Here is an 18,797-nt window from a genome sequence, read left to right as displayed (position 1 = left end):
AATGGAGACTGATCGGAGGCAAACTGATGCACTCTGAGCGGATCCTTTTCCATTCAGAATGCATTAGGGCAAAACTGATCCATTTTGGACCGCTTGTGAGAGCCAATGACGGATCTCACAAACGGAAAGCCAAAACGCGAGTGTGAAAGCAGCCTTAACTCTGCGACATCTGTAAGGACTTGTGTCTGTCTTTGTTAGCTGCTTATTTTTCTTAAATCTTTATTTTCTCTTATCTTGGATGACATTTTAGGGCTTTGGAACCGATTACTCAACTTACAATGGTTTCAACATACAATGGTCTTCCTGGAACCAATGAATATAGTAACTTGAGGGACCACTATATTACATTTCAGCTATCTTTATAAAGCCCAAAGAAGCATTTAATAGAGTTTTTGTGTAATCATTTTCTAAAAAAAAGTGATTATGTGTTCATCAGCTCATTTGACATAATCTTGTGAATCCCTAGAAAAATGGACCTTACCTATAAACAGAGATGCCTTAGTACAGTAATGGCACTCCAGCTGTGGTGAAACTATAACTCCCAGCATGCTCCATTCATTTCTTTGGAGTTCTGAGAACAGCCAAGCCAAGTGTGCATCTTGGGAGTTGTAGTTTTACTACAGCTGGAGTGCCGGACGTTAGTCTTCACAGTCCTAGTACATAATGATGGCTGTGATGTGGAACCATAGTGTTTAAAGATTTAGTTTGCTGGAAATTTGAAGCACAATTCAAATTTTTATGCTGCTACTAATATTAAAACATAGTATACCATTAAAGTACGGTATATACTCAGTATATTCTAGTACTAGAATACTAAATATACATTGTGCATAGCATACAATTACCATAAGAATCCACTAATACTGATGGTATACATAATTGTTGCAATATTTGCTCAATTACAACATTTATAAAAAAAAACACAATGTACATACTAGATATAATTAAAACAAAATACTGACCGTGTGACAGAGGCCTCATGCTCAATTTCAAATCGGTTTTATTAAGATGGAAAAGAAGTCCTGCATGCAAGACTTTTATGGCCTCTATCTCACGGTTAGTATTTGGTCAGTTGTGTGCATCAGTATTTGATCAGTGTTAGTAAGGCAAAAACAGGAGTGGATTCAAAACAGAGATAATGTGATGGAAATATTTACATGTCTTCTGTGTTTTGGACCCACTCCTGCTTTTGGCTTCCAAATCATAATCAAATCCCGAAAATACTGACCTTGTGATAGAGGTTTTATGGACGCTCAAACGAAAGGACCATTTTTTTTTTGTTTGTTTTTTTTGTTCTTCTGACAGATCAGAAGAATGGAAAAATAAACTGTGATGTCCACACAGTCAAACAGGGACACTAGTGGCCCTGTAACAGACTGCTGAGGACAGCACAATAGTGGCCCCAGAACAGAGTGGGGATGGGGGGGTGGCAACAACAGTGGTAGTAACAGCGCAAGATGGTGGCAGATCACAGTAGGAGCAGATGGCAGTAGAGGCAGCAGGCATGTGGCATCAGGCAAGTGACAGCATCAGAATAGTGACAGCAGCACACGGACAGAAGTAACAGGACATTTGTCACAATGTTCTGGTGTGGCAGCACACTACAGCATACCTCCTAACCATCCCGGATCTGGTGGGACAGTACCAATTTCAGTGGCTGTCTCGCGGTCCCTGTACGGTCTAGGGAAGCTGTCCCTGCTTCAGCAGAGACAGTTGCCTGTAATGAGGAAGCAGAGAGCCGTCCACTCTCTGGTTCCTCATTCCTCCCCCTGCCAGCGCTCTACCCTGTTTGTCTGTGCAGGGGGAGGGGCCAGCCAGAAGTCATCCTCTGCTCCTCCTCCTTCTACACAGACCAGAGCTGCCGATGTGTATACTGCTGTATTTATGTAAGGGGGCACAATCCTGGACATATTACTATGGGAGGGGCCAACTGGGCATATTACTGTGAGGGGCACAATCCTGGGCATATTACTGTGAGGGGGCACAATCCTGGGCATATTTCTGTGAGAGGGCACAATCCTGGGCATATTACTATGAGGGGGCACAATCCTGGGCATATTACTGTGAGGGGGGCACAATCCTGGGCATATTACTGTGAAAAAGCACAATCCTGGGCATATTACTGTGAAAAAGCACAATCCTGGGCATATTACTTTGAGGGGGCACAATCCTGGGCATATTACTTTGTGGGGGCACAATCCTGGACATATTACTTTGAGGGGGCATAATCCTGGGCATATTACTTTAAGGGTGCAGATCTGGGAAAATTACTGTGAGGGGGCACATATCTGAGCATCACTACTGTGAGGGGGCACATATCTGTCATAACTACTGTGAGGGGGCGCATATCTGGGCATAATCTGTGAAGGGGCACAATGTAGGCATAAATACTGTGTGGTGGCATAAACGGGTAATAATTACTATGTGGGGGCATTTAGGGGACTAGGTGGGATTGGGTGTTTATTTAGGCGGAGTTAGAGGTGTTGTGACGCGCTTTGTCATAGTGTCCCTCTTCCTTCTTTTCAAAACTTGGGAGGTATAGTCAGATCATTAACCACTTCCCATCTGGGCCATTTGCCCCCTTCCTGACCAGGCCTAATTTTGCAAATCTGACATATCTCACTTTATGTGGTAATAACTTTGGAACGCCTTTACTTATCCAAGTCATTCAGAGACTGTTTTCTCGTGACACATTGTACTTCATGATAGTCATAAATTTGAGTCAATATATTTCACCTTTATTTATGAACAAATCCCAAATTTACCAAAAATTTAGAAAAATTTGCAATTTTCTAAATTTAAATTTCTCTGCTTTTAAAACAGAAAGTGATACCTCATAAAATATTTATTACTTAACATTCCCCATATGTCTAATTTATGTTGGCATCATTTTGGAAATGTCATTTTCTTTTTTTCGGACGTTAGAAGGCTTAGAATTTTAGAAGCAATTCTTCAAATGATTAAGAAAATTGCCAAAACCCACTTTTTAAAGACCAGTTCAGGTCTGAAGTCACTTTGTGGGGCCTACATAATGGATACCCCCATAAATGACCCCATTGTAAAAACTACACCCTTCAAGTTACTTAAAACCGATTTTACAAACTTTGTTAACCCTTTAGGCATTCCACAAGAATTAAAGGAAAATGGAGATCACATTTTTAAATTTCACTTTTTGGCAGATTTTCTATTTTAATCCAATTTTTTCTTTAACACATCGATGGTTAACAGCCAAACAAAACTCAATATTTATTACCCAGATTCTGCGGTACAGAAACACCCCACATGTGGTCATAAACTGTTGTATGGGCACACGGCAGAGCGCAGAAGAAAAGGAACTCCTCATGGTTTTTAGATGCAATGTCCCATTTGAAGCCCCCCTGATGCACCATTATGTTTTAATGTGTCCATGTTCTGAGAGCTATAGTTTTTTTTATTTTTTGAGAGATTTTCTTATGTAGGGGCTCATTTTTTGTGGGATGAGGTGATGGTTTTATTGGTACCATTTTGTGGGACATACGCCTTTTTGATCACTTGGTGTTGCACTTTTTGTGATGAAAGGTGACAAAAATAGCTTTTTTGGACAGTTGTTTATATTTTTTTATGGTGTTTATCGGACTGGGTCGATTATATGATATATTTATAGAGCCAACCGTCACGGACACGGCAATACCAAATATGTCTATTTTATTTTATTTTTTCTATTTTTTTTTTATTTTTTATTCCTTACTTGGGGATTTTTATTTTTTTTTACATGTGAAACCTTTATTTTATTTTATTTTTTTAACACTTTTTTATTTTATTTTATTTTTTACACTTTTCGTCCCCCCATAAGGTCATACAAGACCTCTAGGGGACATTTACTTCATATTTTATTTTTTTCACTGTTGATTTCTCAAGTAACTGGGGCTGACATAGTAGCCCCAGTTACAGGAGAAATGCACCCCCCTGGGAGGCTGTACAGCACAATACAGCACTGTACAGCCTCAGTGCAGCGCTGATTGAGGTCTCTGAAAGACCTCACACAGCTCCTGCACTCTCCGTTCCCGGCGATCACATGACCGCCGGGCCAGAACAGGAAGCGCATGCTCAGTGAGCGCTTTTGTATACAGCGATCTAGAAGGCAGGGACACCTGGGCACTGTCCCTGCCTTCTCTAAGGGTTGCCCTGCTGTCACTGACAGTGGGCAACCCGATCAGCAGCTGCAGTTCTGGAACGTCCATTCAGAAATAGAGAACCACCTCCCGGATGTTTATAGTCAACGTGCGGACGGGAGGTGGTTAAAAATGAAAAAAATGTGGGGGGCACTCACTATCCTGCAGCAAATGCACAGATGGCGGGAATAAATATTTTTATGTCAGATTTTACTATGATCCCAAGATAAAAACATGTAAATATGCAATAGTTGAAATAATGTCACCAAGTTACATGGGTAAAAACATGTAAATATGCAATAGTTGGATTGATATCACCAAGTTGCAGGTACCAAATAGATTATAAATATAAAAAATATAAATTGAAACGTGATAAACCGTGGTTGCAACCAGATGGAACCTAGATTTGGATATGTACAAGCTCTTCAATCCATATCCATGTGTGTCCCCGCAGAAATTGTTTTTTCTCATAAGGATAAAAGATAATTTTTCCTTAGTACCTAATTTGGGAGTCTTATATAAAGCCCTAGAGGTCAAAGAGCTTCATATGCAACGTCCGTCAAACAGACAGTATGCTTCACTTATAGTGTGTGGTAACAATGGAAATGGTAGCAATTAAAATGGTCTCTCTCAACTGCAACCAAACCAGTATACGTCATGTATTCAAAACTTCCCAATTGGGAGTGCTGTACTTTACCAGTCAGCTGTCTTCAACTGTATTAGTTTCTACAGTCTGGACTAACTGGAGAACGCTGGTGCAGAGCAGGATCCATCTAACTTTTAATGTGAAGTACAATTGCTCCTTTGCCCTTCTAGGACCTTCCAGGCATATTACTGTGAGGGGGCACATATCTAGGCATCGCTACTGTGAGGCTCCACATATCTGGGCATCGCTACTGTGAGGGGGCACATTTGTCATAACTACTGTGAGGGGGCGCATATCTGGGCATAATCTGTGAACGGGGCACAATGTAGGCATAAATACTGTGTGTTGGCATAAAGGGGGAATAATTACTATGTGGGGGCATTTAGGGGACTAGGTGGGATTAGGTGTTTAGTAATTTTTTAGGCAGAGTTAGAGGAGTGGCCTAGTGCAGGAAAATTTGTCGTGACGTGCTTTGTCATAGTGTCCCTCTTCCTTCTTTTCAAAACTTGGGAGGTACAGTCAAATCATTACTGCCAGAATGATCTAGTCTGTTGTATCAGGCATCGGTGTCTGGAAATCCTGGTTGATCCAGGCCTGATTTATCTTTATAAAGGTCTGTGAAGGTTCTGTTATCCAGGTCATGGTATATGTGTAAAGAATAAATCAAGGCAACTGGACTTACTGTAGATTTCTTGAAAACGTTTCACTTGTTCTTCCAACGAGCTTTCTAAATTCTGAGTGACTGTACAAGAATTCTCTGGGAATTCCCAGAGAATTCTTGTACAGTCACTCAGAATTTAGAAAGCTCGTTGGAAGAACAAGTGAAACGTTTTCAAGAAATCTACAGTAAGTCCAGTTGCCTTGATTTATTCTTTACAGATATCTTTTTTAAAGGTTAGTCTCTAACCATTTTGTGTTCAAAGGACAGTTCTCTTTGGGGTAACTGTAGCTGACTGTCCTCACTAAGCTCGCTGTTCCTGGGTCATGCCGACTAAGTTTGGTGTCAGATGAACCCACTGATTTCTGGCTGTGTGTATCTGTTGTAACCTGATATGATGTTGAAAAGTGCGTCAACCATTCCAGTACAGCTGAATTGTTGGTCAAAACACGACCACTGAATGACACTGGCAGCTGTGGCCTGTTGCTGCGGCTGCTGCTAACACCAACCTATTATTTTGCTGCTACTTATGCCGGCTATAGCAACATTTTTGCTACTGCCAGTTCCTTTTGAGGACCCAGGCAACAGTAAGTCTATGTATAACAGAACAGATTAAATATAAATGGCGCAGCAGATGAACTAGATAAACGTGCTTATATATTAGACCAGCTGATGACAATGAGTCTGATGCACAGTAAGTCTATGTATAACAGAACAGATTAATTATTAATGGCGCAGCAAATGAAATAGGTAAATGTGCCTATATATTAGACTGCCTGTTGACAATGAATCTGATGCACAGTAAGTCTATGTATAACAAAACAGATTAAGAATGAATTGCACAGCAGATGAACAAGATGCACAGGATGATTACACTGAGCCTGCACTGTCACTGCAGTCTCCCTTTTTTTCTTCCTGCAGTCTGAAAACTCTCCCTACGATCTCCCTACACTGTCCCTCCACTTTCCCTATCCAGTATTCTGCAATTAAAAGATTGCTAAAACACTCTCCTTAGCACTTTCCACGTCTCTCCCTATGCTCAGTTCACAGTAAAATGGCGACTACTGCTCGGGATGAGGCTTTTATAAGGCTGTGACATCATAGGGGATGGCTATCTGCTGATTGGCTGGCTGCACGGCATTATGGGTCATATCTCGTTCCTGGGCTTCTTACTTTCAATTTGTAACAGGTGTAGCTGCCATTTTAGAAAAAAAATAATTCATTACAACAAATCGAGAGGAAATTCGGATTCAATTAGTTTCACTTTGATTTGCTCAACACTAGTTGTAATAGCCAATATTGAAAAAAAAGGTTTATACTATCATTATTAGTGTATGCTCAGGGGAATTGCAGGCTTTGCAAATTCAAATTGTTCCTGTAGATAGTTACACTGTTTGTTTTACTGGATCAAAAGATCCACCTGCATTAAACTTCTTTGAAACTGGCCTTATGGAAAATCTTTGTAAAATAATACCAGAACACTGGCATTCTTGTATTAGCAGATAAGCCCCCCCCCCCCTGAGTTGTGCAGTCTGCCTTGAACATGTCATAAGTTGCCCTCCCTGATGCCATACCTCAGCCTGTTAATCAGTGCCCTTATCAGAGAGATAGACAGCTGTTCTGTACAGTTCACCAGATTTTTCATAACGTGATCCATTTGCTAGTAAAGAAGGAAGAAACATAGACATCATGTAGCTGTACAATAAAAAGTGTACCATTATATAAAATAGTTGCCTAGTATAGTGAAACGTGGCTACATGATTGGGTTATTTTACAGAAAAATATGTCAACAGACAATTACAGGGATAGCCACTCGGCGGAGCTACCTATAGCAAAGTCCGGGTCTCACCTGAATACGCATAGTAATGACTTTTGTGTGTGCATGTACTGGCAGACGAGGCCCAGGCTTTAATGGATGACTGGCACAGCAGCCAGACTCAGGCCGAGTCCGGATGCCATGTCTGTCATCCATTATGGCCCAGGCCTCATTCCCTGGCCTGTGCTCTCTCCAGCAGCAGGTGCTATACAGTGATGCCATTGCACTTGGTGGGCTGATTAGGAGAGTGCACAGGCTGAGGATCATCCTTGGTCTTTGCTCTCTCCTACTCAGTTCAGCAGGTGCAATGATGTCACTGTGTCGCTGTCATGGAACCATGAACCAGACGTACAACAAGAGATAAGTGGAAATAAGAAGGCTTTATTGGAAATCAAGCTGTGAGGCAAAAGTCCAAACGGATGGCTAAACCGAAGCAGGGTCTTGCGAAGCCGGAGGTCAGGAACCAGAAGGGTAGTCAGACGAAGCCTGGATCAGGAACCAGCAGGGTAGTCAGACGAAGCCTGGATCAGGAACCAGCAGGGTAGTCAGACGAAGTCAGGATCAGGAACCAGAAGCAGCAGCAGTCTTAGAAGCATGTGAACACAGGAGGACTGAGCAAGGAACTGAAGCCACAGACCTCCTATATATATGAGCTAGGCATCCAGCTCCTCCCAGTGGGAAGGAGAAGCCGCAGGGTGGGAGGCTACAAGAAACCCAGAAACCAAGATGGCCGCCAGCACATGTCAAACGAAGGAGAACAGCAAGAAGGTAAGACCATGACAGTACCTCCCCCTCAAGGGCCCCTCCTCCGCGGAGTAAAGAACGGTCTCTGAGGGAAGCGTGCGTGGAAGGCTCGGAGCAAGGCAGGAGCATGGACATCTGCGGAGGGAACCCAGGAACGCTCCTCTGGACCATAACCACGCCAATGGACCAAAAACTGCACCCGACCGCGGACCAGGCGTGAGTCCAGGATATTGCTCACCTCATACTCCTCACGATTGCCCACTTGGACCGGACGAGGCCGAGGAACCGAGGAAGTGAAACGATTACACACCAGTGGCTTCAACAGGGAGACATGAAACACGTTGGAGATCCGCATGCCAGGAGGAAGCGCAAGGGCATAGGCTACCGGGTTTACCCTGCGAAGCACTCGGAAGGGACCAACAAAGCGAGGCGCCAGCTTGGGAGTGGGCACTCGAAGGTTGAGGTTGCGGGTGGACAACCATACGCGGTCTCCGACCTGGTAGGAAGGAGCGGGCGCTCGTCTGCGATCAGCCTGGAGTCTCTGGCGCTGCGCAGAGACCTCAAGGGACCTCTGGATCTGTACCCAAGAAGCACGTAGGACGGAAAGGTGATCCTCCACAGCCGGAATATCCTGGGGAGAGAATACCTCCGGTAACATGGCAGGTTGGAACCCATAATTGGCCATAAAGGGAGACGTCCCAGAGGAAGAGTTCACCGCCGTGTTCCTGGCAAACTCAGCCCAAGGCAGGAGGTCAACCCAATTGTCTTGGTGATCGGAGACATAGCAACGAAGGAATTGCTCCAAGGCCTGATTGGATCGTTCTGCGGCCCCATTGGACTGAGGGTGGTAGGCCGAGGAGAAAGAGAGATGAATCCCCAACTGGGAGCAAAAGGAGCGCCAGAACCTGGACACAAACTGACTCCCCCGATCCGACACAATCTCCTTGGGCAAACCGTGCAACCGGAAGACCTCCCTGGCAAAAATCGTGGCCAACTCTCGTGCAGAGGGTAACTTCTTGAGAGGAACACAGTGGCACATTTTGGAAAACCGATCCACAATCATGAGAATGACCGTATGGCCTCGGGATGCAGGGAGGTCCACAATGAAATCCATCCCCAGGTGTGACCATGGACGCTCCCCGGTGGCTATGGGTTGCAAAAGGCCCAACGGACGGTGCCGAGGGGATTTACTCTGGGCACAAACGGAGCATGCCGCTACATATGCGGCGATGTCGGAACGTAGAGAAGGCCACCAGAACAGACGTGAAACAGCCCATGACAGCTGATTCTTTCCAGGATGCCCCGCGGCCTTGGAGTTATGGTAGGTTCGCAACAACCGAGTGCGCAACTCCTCAGGCACAAAACATCTGCCGTTGGGTCTCCCAGAGGGAGCACCAGATTGAGCCGCCAAAATCTGCTCACCCAGGGGAGAGGTCAGGCTGGTGCGAATGGCGGCCAGGATCTGATTCGGAGGTATGACCGAAGTCGGAATCGACTCCTCCCCGGACAGCTCGGAGTACTGCCGTGATAAGGCATCCGCTCTGATGTTCTTGGAACCGGGTAGGTAGGAGACCACGTAATTAAAACGTGACAAGAACCGAGCCCATCTGGCCTGACGTGGTGTCAATCTCTTGGCCTCAGAGAGGTAGGTCAGATTCTTGTGGTCCGTCAGGATGAGAACCAGAACCACCGAGCCCTCGAGCAAGTGCCTCCATTCTTTAAGGGCCTGCACGATGGCCAATAACTCCCTGTCACCAATCTGATAGTTGCACTCCGCGGAAGACAGTTTCCGGGAGTAAAACCCACAAGGAAGCAGAGGACCCTCTGGTGTTCTACGCTGAGACAGAAGGGCGCCTACTCCCGTCTCAGACGCGTCCACCTCGAGGACAAAAGGCAACCCAGGGTTGGGATGCGACAGAATCGGAGCCGACACAAAGGCGGACTTTAGAGCCTCAAAAGCTCGGATGGCCTCGAGCGGCCAGACCTGGGGATTACTGCACTTCCTGGTCAGATCCGTGAGAGGCTTGGCTAGCATGGAAAAGTCCCTGATGAACTTCCGATAATAATTGGCGAAGCCCAAAAAGCGCTGCAGGGCACGAAGACCACTGGGCTGGGGCCACTGTAAGACAGCCGAAACCTTCTCAGGATCCATGGAGAACCCCTCAGCGGAAATTATGTAACCTAAGAAGGTTACCTGGGATCGGTGAAATTCGCATTTCTCAAGCTTACCGAACAGCTTGTTCTCTCGTAACCGTTGCAACACTCGTCTGACATCCAGAATGTGGGCCTCCATGGATTCAGAATATACCAAGATGTCATCCAAATAGACCACCACACACTGCTGCAACAGGTCACGGAAAACATTGTTGATGAATTCCTGGAAGACTGCGGGCGCATTGCACAACCCAAAGGGCATAACCAAGGATTCATAATGACCGGTCCTGGTGTTAAACGCGGTCTTCCACTCATCGCCCGCCTTGATCCTTACCAGGTTATATGCCGCCCTCAGGTCGAGTTTGGTAAAGACCGTGGCCCCTTTGAGGCGATCGAACAGCTCGGAAATCAAGGGTATCGGGTAAGCGTTCTTGATCGTGATGCGATTGAGACCCCTGTAATCGATGCAAGGCCTCAACTCACCGCCCTTCTTTTTCACAAAGAAAAATCCAGCCCCTGCCGGGGACGAGGATTTGCGAATGTGTCCGCGTGAAAGCGCCTCCCTCACGTACTCCTCCATGGCCTCATTCTCCGCTACTGACAGTGGATAGACTTTGCCACGAGGAGGAACGGCACCAGATTGTAACTCTATGGCACAATCGTATGGGCGGTGCGGAGGTAGGGCAACCGCACGCACCTTATCGAATACATCCCGGTACTCCTCGTATTCAGGAGGCAACAGAGAGTCCGAGGAAGTACACAGCAACTTGACAGACCCATGGATGCAACTAGCCCCACACTGCGGTGACCACGAGAGGATCTCGGCCGATCTCCAATCGAAAGTCGGATTATGCTTCTGGAGCCAGGGGTACCCCAAGACCACCGAGTAGTGTGGAGACGAAATAACCTGGAGACAGACCGACTCTCTGTGAACGGCACCAATGGCCATCCCCACTGGAAGGGTCTCATGAGTCACGTGTGGCGGCAGAAGGGGTCTGCCGTCTATCGCCTCAAGAGCCAGTGGGGAACCTCGAGGCTGCAGAGGAATGGAATTGGCGGCAGCGAACACACTATCAATGAACAAACCACCAGCACCAGAGTCCACCAACGCCCGACCCAGGAGAGGACAACAGTAATCAGTGGTTTGTCAACACGGGAAACCGGGGACGAGGAGACTCCACCCAAGATCTGCCCCCGACAGGATCTCAGGTGCGAGCGTTTCCCGGACGGTTCGGGCATGCCAACCGAAAATGCCCACCGAGACCACAGTACATGCATCGGCCCTCGCGTCTCCGGAGTGCCCTCTCCCCCTCGGACAGGCGAGCAAACCCCAGCTGCATGGGTTCACCCCCAGACAAGTCATCCCCAGGAGGCGTGGGAGGAGAGGGAGGCACGGGTGGGACAGCAAACGTAGGCGCCAATCTGTTAGAAGACCTCCGCAGGCTCTCCTTAAAGGAAGGTCTCTCCCTGAGTCTGGTGTCAATCAAAATCAGGAAAGAAATAAGAGACTCGAGCTCCACTGGTAGGTCCTTAGCTGCAACCTCATCCTTCAAGGCATCCGAGAGACCATGAGAGAAAGCAGCGACCAGAGCCTCATTATTCCAGCCCACCTCTGCTGCCAGGGTACGAAACTCAATGGCGTATTCAGCTACGGATCGTGAACCCTGTCTGATGGACATAAGGAGCTTCGCAGCAGAGGCAGCACGAGCCGGCACATCGAATACCTTCCGAAGAGAAGCAACAAAACCGGAAAACTCGGCAACCACCGGATTGTTGTTCTCCCATAAAGGGCTGGCCCAGGCCAAGGCCTTGTCTGAGAGCAGCGAGATCAAGAAGCCCACCTTTGATCTCTCAGTAGGAAAGGCATGTGGCAGCAACTCGAAATAAATGCCCACCTGGTTAAGGAAACCTCGGCACTGAGTTGGCTCTCCCCCAAAGCGCTGTGGAAGGGGGGCAGAACCGGTCATACCCCGAAACACCGCAGGCGCAGCAACAGGTGTCGGGGTAGACTCTGGCGCAACAACCGGAGCGGCAGTAGGAGCGGGCCCAGGAGCGACAACCGACCCATCGGCAACGGAAGCTAAATGAGCCGTGCGTTCAAGCAGGGTTTGCAACGCCACAGCGAACCGACCCAACAGGTGATCCTGCTGATCAAGTCTGGCAACCAGCGTAGGTAGCGAGGATGGCCCTGTACCGTCAGAATTCGTTGCTTGGTCCTAATGTCATGGAACCATGAACCAGACGTACAACAAGAGATAAGTGGAAATAAGAAGGCTTTATTGGAAATCAAGCTGTGAGGCAAAAATCCAAACGGATGGCTAAACCGAAGCAGGGTCTTGCGAAGCCGGAGGTCAGGAACCAGAAGGGTAGTCAGACGAAGCCTGGATCAGGAACCAGCAGGGTAGTCAGACGAAGCCTGGATCAGGAACCAGCAGGGTAGTCAGACGAAGCCAGGATCAGGAACCAGAAGCAGCAGCAGTCTTAGAAGCATGTGAACACAGGAGGACCAAGCAAGGAACTGAAGCCACAGACCTCCTATATATATGAGCTAGGCATCCAGCTCCTCCCAGTGGGAAGGAGAAGCCGCAGGGTGGGAGGCTACAAGAAACCCAGAAACCAAGATGGCCGCCAGCACATGTCAAACGAAGGAGAACAGCAAGAAGGTAAGACCATGACAGTCGCACCTGCTGCTGGGGACAGCATGGTTTGCTCTGTTCGAGGGAACAGGGCTAGGTGAATATTTTTTTTATTAACACTACAGGGACTTGACTACTGTAATGGATGCACTAAGGGGACAGCATACCTGTAAGGGGGCACTAAGGGGGCATTCTACTATGGAAGGGCACTAAGGGGAGCATGACTACTGTGAGTAGGCACTAAGGGGAGCATGACTTCTGTGGGGGGGGGCACCAATGGGGCATTGTACTACTGTATGTGGAGGCACTAATGGGGCATAGCTAATGTGTGTGGGAACTCTGGGGGTATTCTACTGTGTGGGGGCACTAAGGGAGCATTCTACTATGTGGAGGCACTATTGGGGCATAACTACTGTGTGGGGGCACTAAGTAGGGTTTCTTCTGTGTGAGGGGACTAAGTGGGCATCACTACTGTGAAGGAGACATTAAGCGAGCATTCACGGGGCCTGGGTGACATAAACTCATGGCACCTTCTCCTGTCCAGTAATGTCACAGTGCAGTGTGGGGGAAAAAAACTCCACACTGAACACCGTTGGGAAGCGGGAATAGCAACTAGCCAAGGACACAGGGGAAGGGGAGCAGGGAAACCTCCTAATGCATCCCTAAACCACGCCCTGACTCCTAACCGTATGAGCGGACCCAGATGGTAGGAGAGCTCATAAACATGATCCTCGGGCCCTACTAACCCTGGAGTCAGGACCAGATACGACCGGTTCCTCCACCAGAAGGATGAACCAGAAGTCTCCCACTGGCCTAGCTGTAAGGAAAGGGGAAGACAGTGAAAAGTAATTTGATTGGCAGGTAAGAACCCAGAACAACTAGCACTTACCTGCCGCAGCAACACACCAGAAACTGTCTGGACCCCCATGCTAACCAGATACATGATGGCACCAGACAGAGCTGCTCTGAAGGCACAGACAAACAGGGGAACGTCCAGCATCCATGCAGGACAATACACACCAATGACCGTCCAGACATGGAACAACAACTAGACATACAACAGACCCTGAACATAACCCACACCAAACATATACAAGGGAAGGTAGGGTAGAATACATAGAAACATAGGGAAGACATTGATGTCAAACTAGGTGGCCCCCACACTGGACAGATGGAATATCCAGGAAAGGAGCAAGGCTTCAGCACCAACCAAGGCTGGAATACAACTGACCTCAAACTCACAGCAACAGGATAAGTAGAGCCATGAGACCACACCCAGATCCACACCTAAACCCCATAACCACCAGGCTGTGGAGAGGCCAGGAAACAGGAGCAGTGCACACACATACAGAAACAACATGTTGCCCCAGGCAGCTGCGTGCACAGCAGACGTGTCATGGCAAAGTACAGCGGAACCGAGACACAGCCGTGACAAGTAAGCGTTTTATTTCAAATAAAACTGAGTGAGCAGGTGGGTGGGGGATTGTATAGGGAGCATAGACGGTCTTGACTAGCTGCAGGAGGTGGGGTTGATTGGGCAGGGGACGTTCAAAAATTTTCTATAAGGCCAAGTCTATCCTAGTAGCACCCCTGGACAGGTACTTTTAGATGAACGCAAACTTATTGATGTGATGGTTACCATCTCTTCAGAATCTTATGGTGGTATTTAAAAAGCAGAAAATAAAATAAATAGGTACAGGAAAAAGATGAAATTAAAATTCGCCATAGTTTATAGCAGTTTGTTTTGGTACTAAGTCTTCAGAAAGTCACTTATCTGTCAGCTGACCACTGGGAATTTCGATTTCCCATGCAAGACTGGAGCTAGTTAAGATTGTTCACCCAGCTAATGGGAGTGATTCCGGTCATAGCATTAGATTACAATTTATGCAATTTGCAAATATTGTATGCAAAGTAGATCATAGTGAGAGTTACTCTTTACTGTCTGATCTCACTGTAATTACTGAGCATCTGCTCTTCGAAGGAAAATGAATCGGACCGGTATGACTTTTCCTGTCTCCTCTTATCAATTTCCCGAGAGAGAAGCAGTGTCCCATTTGTGTGGCAGGTGCTCATACCTCCCACATACATAGGGAGTAATATGCATGTTAATGGAGTGGCTGATAATATTAATTGTTTTGGCAGTAGAAAATCCTTTGTCCAATTACCAGATGTGTATGTCCAGTTTCACTATAAAAAGCAATGTTACCAGACGTTGATTTGGCAGTGGTACCTTCTATGTACATATTTTAAATATTCAATACAATGTCTGTATTTGATATCTGACATATTATATACACTCACTTAAAGAATTATTAGGAACACCTGTTCTATTTCTCATTAATGCGATTATCTAGTCCAGTGATAGGCAACCTGCGGCTCTCCAGCTGTTGCAAAACTACAACTCCCACCATGCCCTGCTGTAGGCAGTCTTTGCATGCTGGGAGTTGTAGTTCTGCAACAGCTGGAGAGCCGCAGTTTGCCTATCACTGATCTAGTCAACCAATCACATGGCAGTTGCTTCAATGCATGTAGGGTTGTGGTCCTGGTCAAGACAATCTCCTGAAATCCAAACTGAATGTCAGAATGGGAAAGAAAGGTGATTTAAGAAATTTTGAGCGTGGCATGGTTGTTGGTGCCAGACGGGCCGGTCTGAGTATTTCACAATCTGCTCAGTTACTGGGATTTTCACGCACAACCATTTCTAGGGTTTACAAAGAATGGTGTGAAAAGGGAAAAACATCCAGTATGCGGTAGTCCTGTGGGCAAAAATGCCTTGTTGATGCTAGAAGTCAGAGGAGAATCGGCCGACTGATTCAAGCTGAATGGGCCGACTGAAATAACCACTCGTTACAACCGAGGTATGCAGCAAAGCATTTGTGAAGCCACAACACGCACAACCTTGAGGCGGATGGGCTACAACAGCAGAAGACCCCACCAGGTACTACTCATCTCCACTACAAATAGGAAAAAGAGGCTACAATTTGCACGAGCTCACCAAAATTGGACTGTTGAAGACTGGAAAATTGTTGCCTGGTCTGATAAGTCTCGATTTCTGTTGAGACATTCAAATAGTAGAGTCCGAATTTGGCGTAAACAGAATGAGAACATGTATCCATCATGCCTTGTTACCACTGTGCAGGCTGGTGGTGTAATGGTGTGGGGGATGTTTTCTGGGCACACTTTAGGCCTCTTAGTGCCAATTGGCCATCGTTTAAATGCCACGGGCTACCTGAGCATTGTTTCTGACCATGTCCATCCCTTCATGACCACCATGTTCCCATCCTCTGATGGCTACTTCCAGCAGGATAATGCACCATGTTACAAAGCTCGAATCATTTCAAATTGGTTTCTTGAACATGACAATGAGTTCACTGTACTAAAATGGCCCCCACAGTCACCAGATCTCAACCCAATAGAGCATCTTTGGGATGTGGTGGAACGGGAGCTTTGTGCCCTGGATGTGCATCCCTCAAATCTCCATCAACTGCAAGATGCTATCCTATCAATATGGGCCAACATTTCTAAAGAATGCTATCAGCACCTTGTTGAATCAATGCCACGTAGAATTAAGGCAGTTCTGAAGGCAAAAGGGGGTCCAACACCGTATTAGTATGGTGTTCCTAATAATTCTTTAGGTGAGTGTATGTGGGCTATATGTAGGTGATATTCATTTACTGATTAAATCATTCTCTTCCAGGCACTATGTGAACAGTGGCATCCACAGTGCTCCTCTCTTTCAAGGTCTTCCTAATGCCGTAAGTTTTTGCTGTTCTCAGTTTAACTTTTCATTATTACTTAATTATTTTATTGTCCACATTATCCTAGCAAAGCTCCGTTCACATTTTCCTTCGGAGCCTCCATTGGGGGATTCTGCCATATTTGACGGGAAGAATAGCCCAGCAAGAAGCTCTCTTCTTCCCATTAGTGGCACACACTGTAGCGAAAGCTGCTGGGTGCCACTGGAGTTTGTCATATGATGGATCCGCCACTAAGTTTCTTCCCGTGAAGTAATGGAAAAAGTGAAATGGAACAGAGCCTTATATGGAATCAAAAACTTTGACTTGAAACATGAATCTTCACAGTGAAGTGAGGTGCTAGAGTATGTTCCTGGAATGGTGGGACAGAGAAATTATTATCTCTCTCTTATGCAGGGTGTCCCAAGAAAAAGTAGCCTGCCTCCAGCGATAGTATGACAAGATGAATGAGCAAGTGGATTGTTTTTTTTTTATTACCCACAAGTCACAAAAGATGCTAAAAGTGGTCCCCTTTCACATCTTTGGGCACGTTGGATTATGCTGGCTGATACTACTTGCAGCCCTTCAACAGTGATGCTGCAGATAGTGTTTGTGATGTTTTCCTTGAGTTCATCCAGGGTATGTGGATAGTTAGCGGACACTTTCTGTTTTAAATTTCCCCACAGATAAAAATTGGTGGACAAGTCTGGAGAACGTGGTGGCCATAACGCCTTGGTCACAGTTTGCTCCTCCGTAAACAGTTCATGAAACCATGCAGCCTCATGCACACAACCGTTGTTGTGATCTTCATCCGAGACGCATTTTTTTGCGACTCGGGTGCGGACCCATTCACTTCAATGGGGCTATAAAATATAGCATGTCCTATTCTTGTCTGTTTTGCGGACAAGAATAGGCATTTCTCCAATGGGCCTCCCGTTCCGTTCCGCAAATTGCGGAAGGCACACGGGCGGATTCCGTTTTTTGCGGATCCTGACCACAAAAAACGGAATGGTCATGTGCATGAGGCCTAAAGAAGGACATTTTTTCTTTTGCAGCATAACTGTTGAAGAGCTGCAAGCAGTATCAGCCAACATAATCTGATGTTCCCAAAGATGCATAGATGTGAACTTTTCAGGATCTTTTGTGACTTGTGACTTCTGCCACAGCTTTTCAGTGGGGTTTGAGGTATGGGCATTGACTGAGCCATTGCAACACTTTGATTATTTTCTTTTTCAATTGTTCTATTGTAGATATATTTGTGTGCTTAGTATCATTATCCTGTTGTATGACTCAGTTTTGGCCAAGCTTTAGCTGTTTTATAGATAGTCTCACATTTGGTTCTAGAATAATTTGGTATACAGAGGAGTTCATAAGGAGATCAACAACTTCCAGCACTCCAACTGTTCTGACACTACAATACCCAGAATTCTTACTTCACTCCTATGGGAGTTAGAAGAACAGCTGAGTAAGTGTGCATGTTGGGAGTTCTAGTTTCACAGGAGCTGGCATGCCAACGGTTGCTGATCCCTGGTCTACTCAATGAGTGCAAGGTGCCCGAGTCCCATGGCTACAAAACAAACCCAAATCATCACCCCTTCAACACAATGCTTGACAGTTGGTATGAGGTGTTTGTGCTGATAAACTGTGTTAGGTTTTTACTAAATGTAGTGCTGTGCATTATGGCCAAACATCTCCACTTTGGTCTTGTTTGTCTAAAGAACATTGTTCCAGACATCTTGTGGTTTGTTTAAATGCAACTTTGCAAAGTTAAGCCATGCTACCATGTTCTTTTTAGAAAGAAGAGGCTTTCTGTTGGCAACCCTTCTAAAAAAGCCATACTTTTTCAGTCTTTTTCAAATGGTACCATCATGATTTTGAACATTTAACATGCTAACTGAAACCTGTAGAGTCTTTGATGCAATTTTTTTTTGGCAATTTCTCTGAGCATTTGCACAATGTGACCTTGGGGTGAATTTTCTGGGACGTCTGCTTCTGGGAAGATTGTCAACTGTCTTGAATGTTTTACACTTGTAAATAATCTTTTTCACTGTAGAATAATGAAGATCATTGCTGATGTCTTTCCTTCTTGGCATTGTATTAAGACACACCTGAATGCTCCAGACCAGCAATGTTCTGCTTTTATAGAGGTGGTCACACTTGCTGATGATCAACTGATCAAGTGCATTTCATAAGCAGCACCCGGCTGCCACTTACCCTCTTAATTCCTATAGAAACAGTTACAGTGTACTTCATTTTCA

General features: G+C 46.1%; 1 protein-coding gene across 1 annotated transcript in view; it reads left to right on the top strand.

The window, feature by feature from the left end:
* LOC122931550 overlaps positions 1–18,797 on the top strand; it is a 168,488-nt gene that overhangs the window by 77,786 nt on the left and 71,905 nt on the right. The window contains exon 11 of the mRNA XM_044285623.1: positions 16,503–16,560. Within this exon, the coding sequence (XP_044141558.1) occupies positions 16,503–16,560 (58 nt within the window). The remainder of the gene's footprint in view (positions 1–16,502; positions 16,561–18,797) is intronic.

The sequence above is a fragment of the Bufo gargarizans genome, chromosome 3, assembly GCF_014858855.1.
Source record: "Bufo gargarizans isolate SCDJY-AF-19 chromosome 3, ASM1485885v1, whole genome shotgun sequence".
Lineage (NCBI taxonomy): Eukaryota > Metazoa > Chordata > Amphibia > Anura > Bufonidae > Bufo > Bufo gargarizans.
This window is presented reverse-complemented; position numbering and strand designations above follow the sequence as displayed.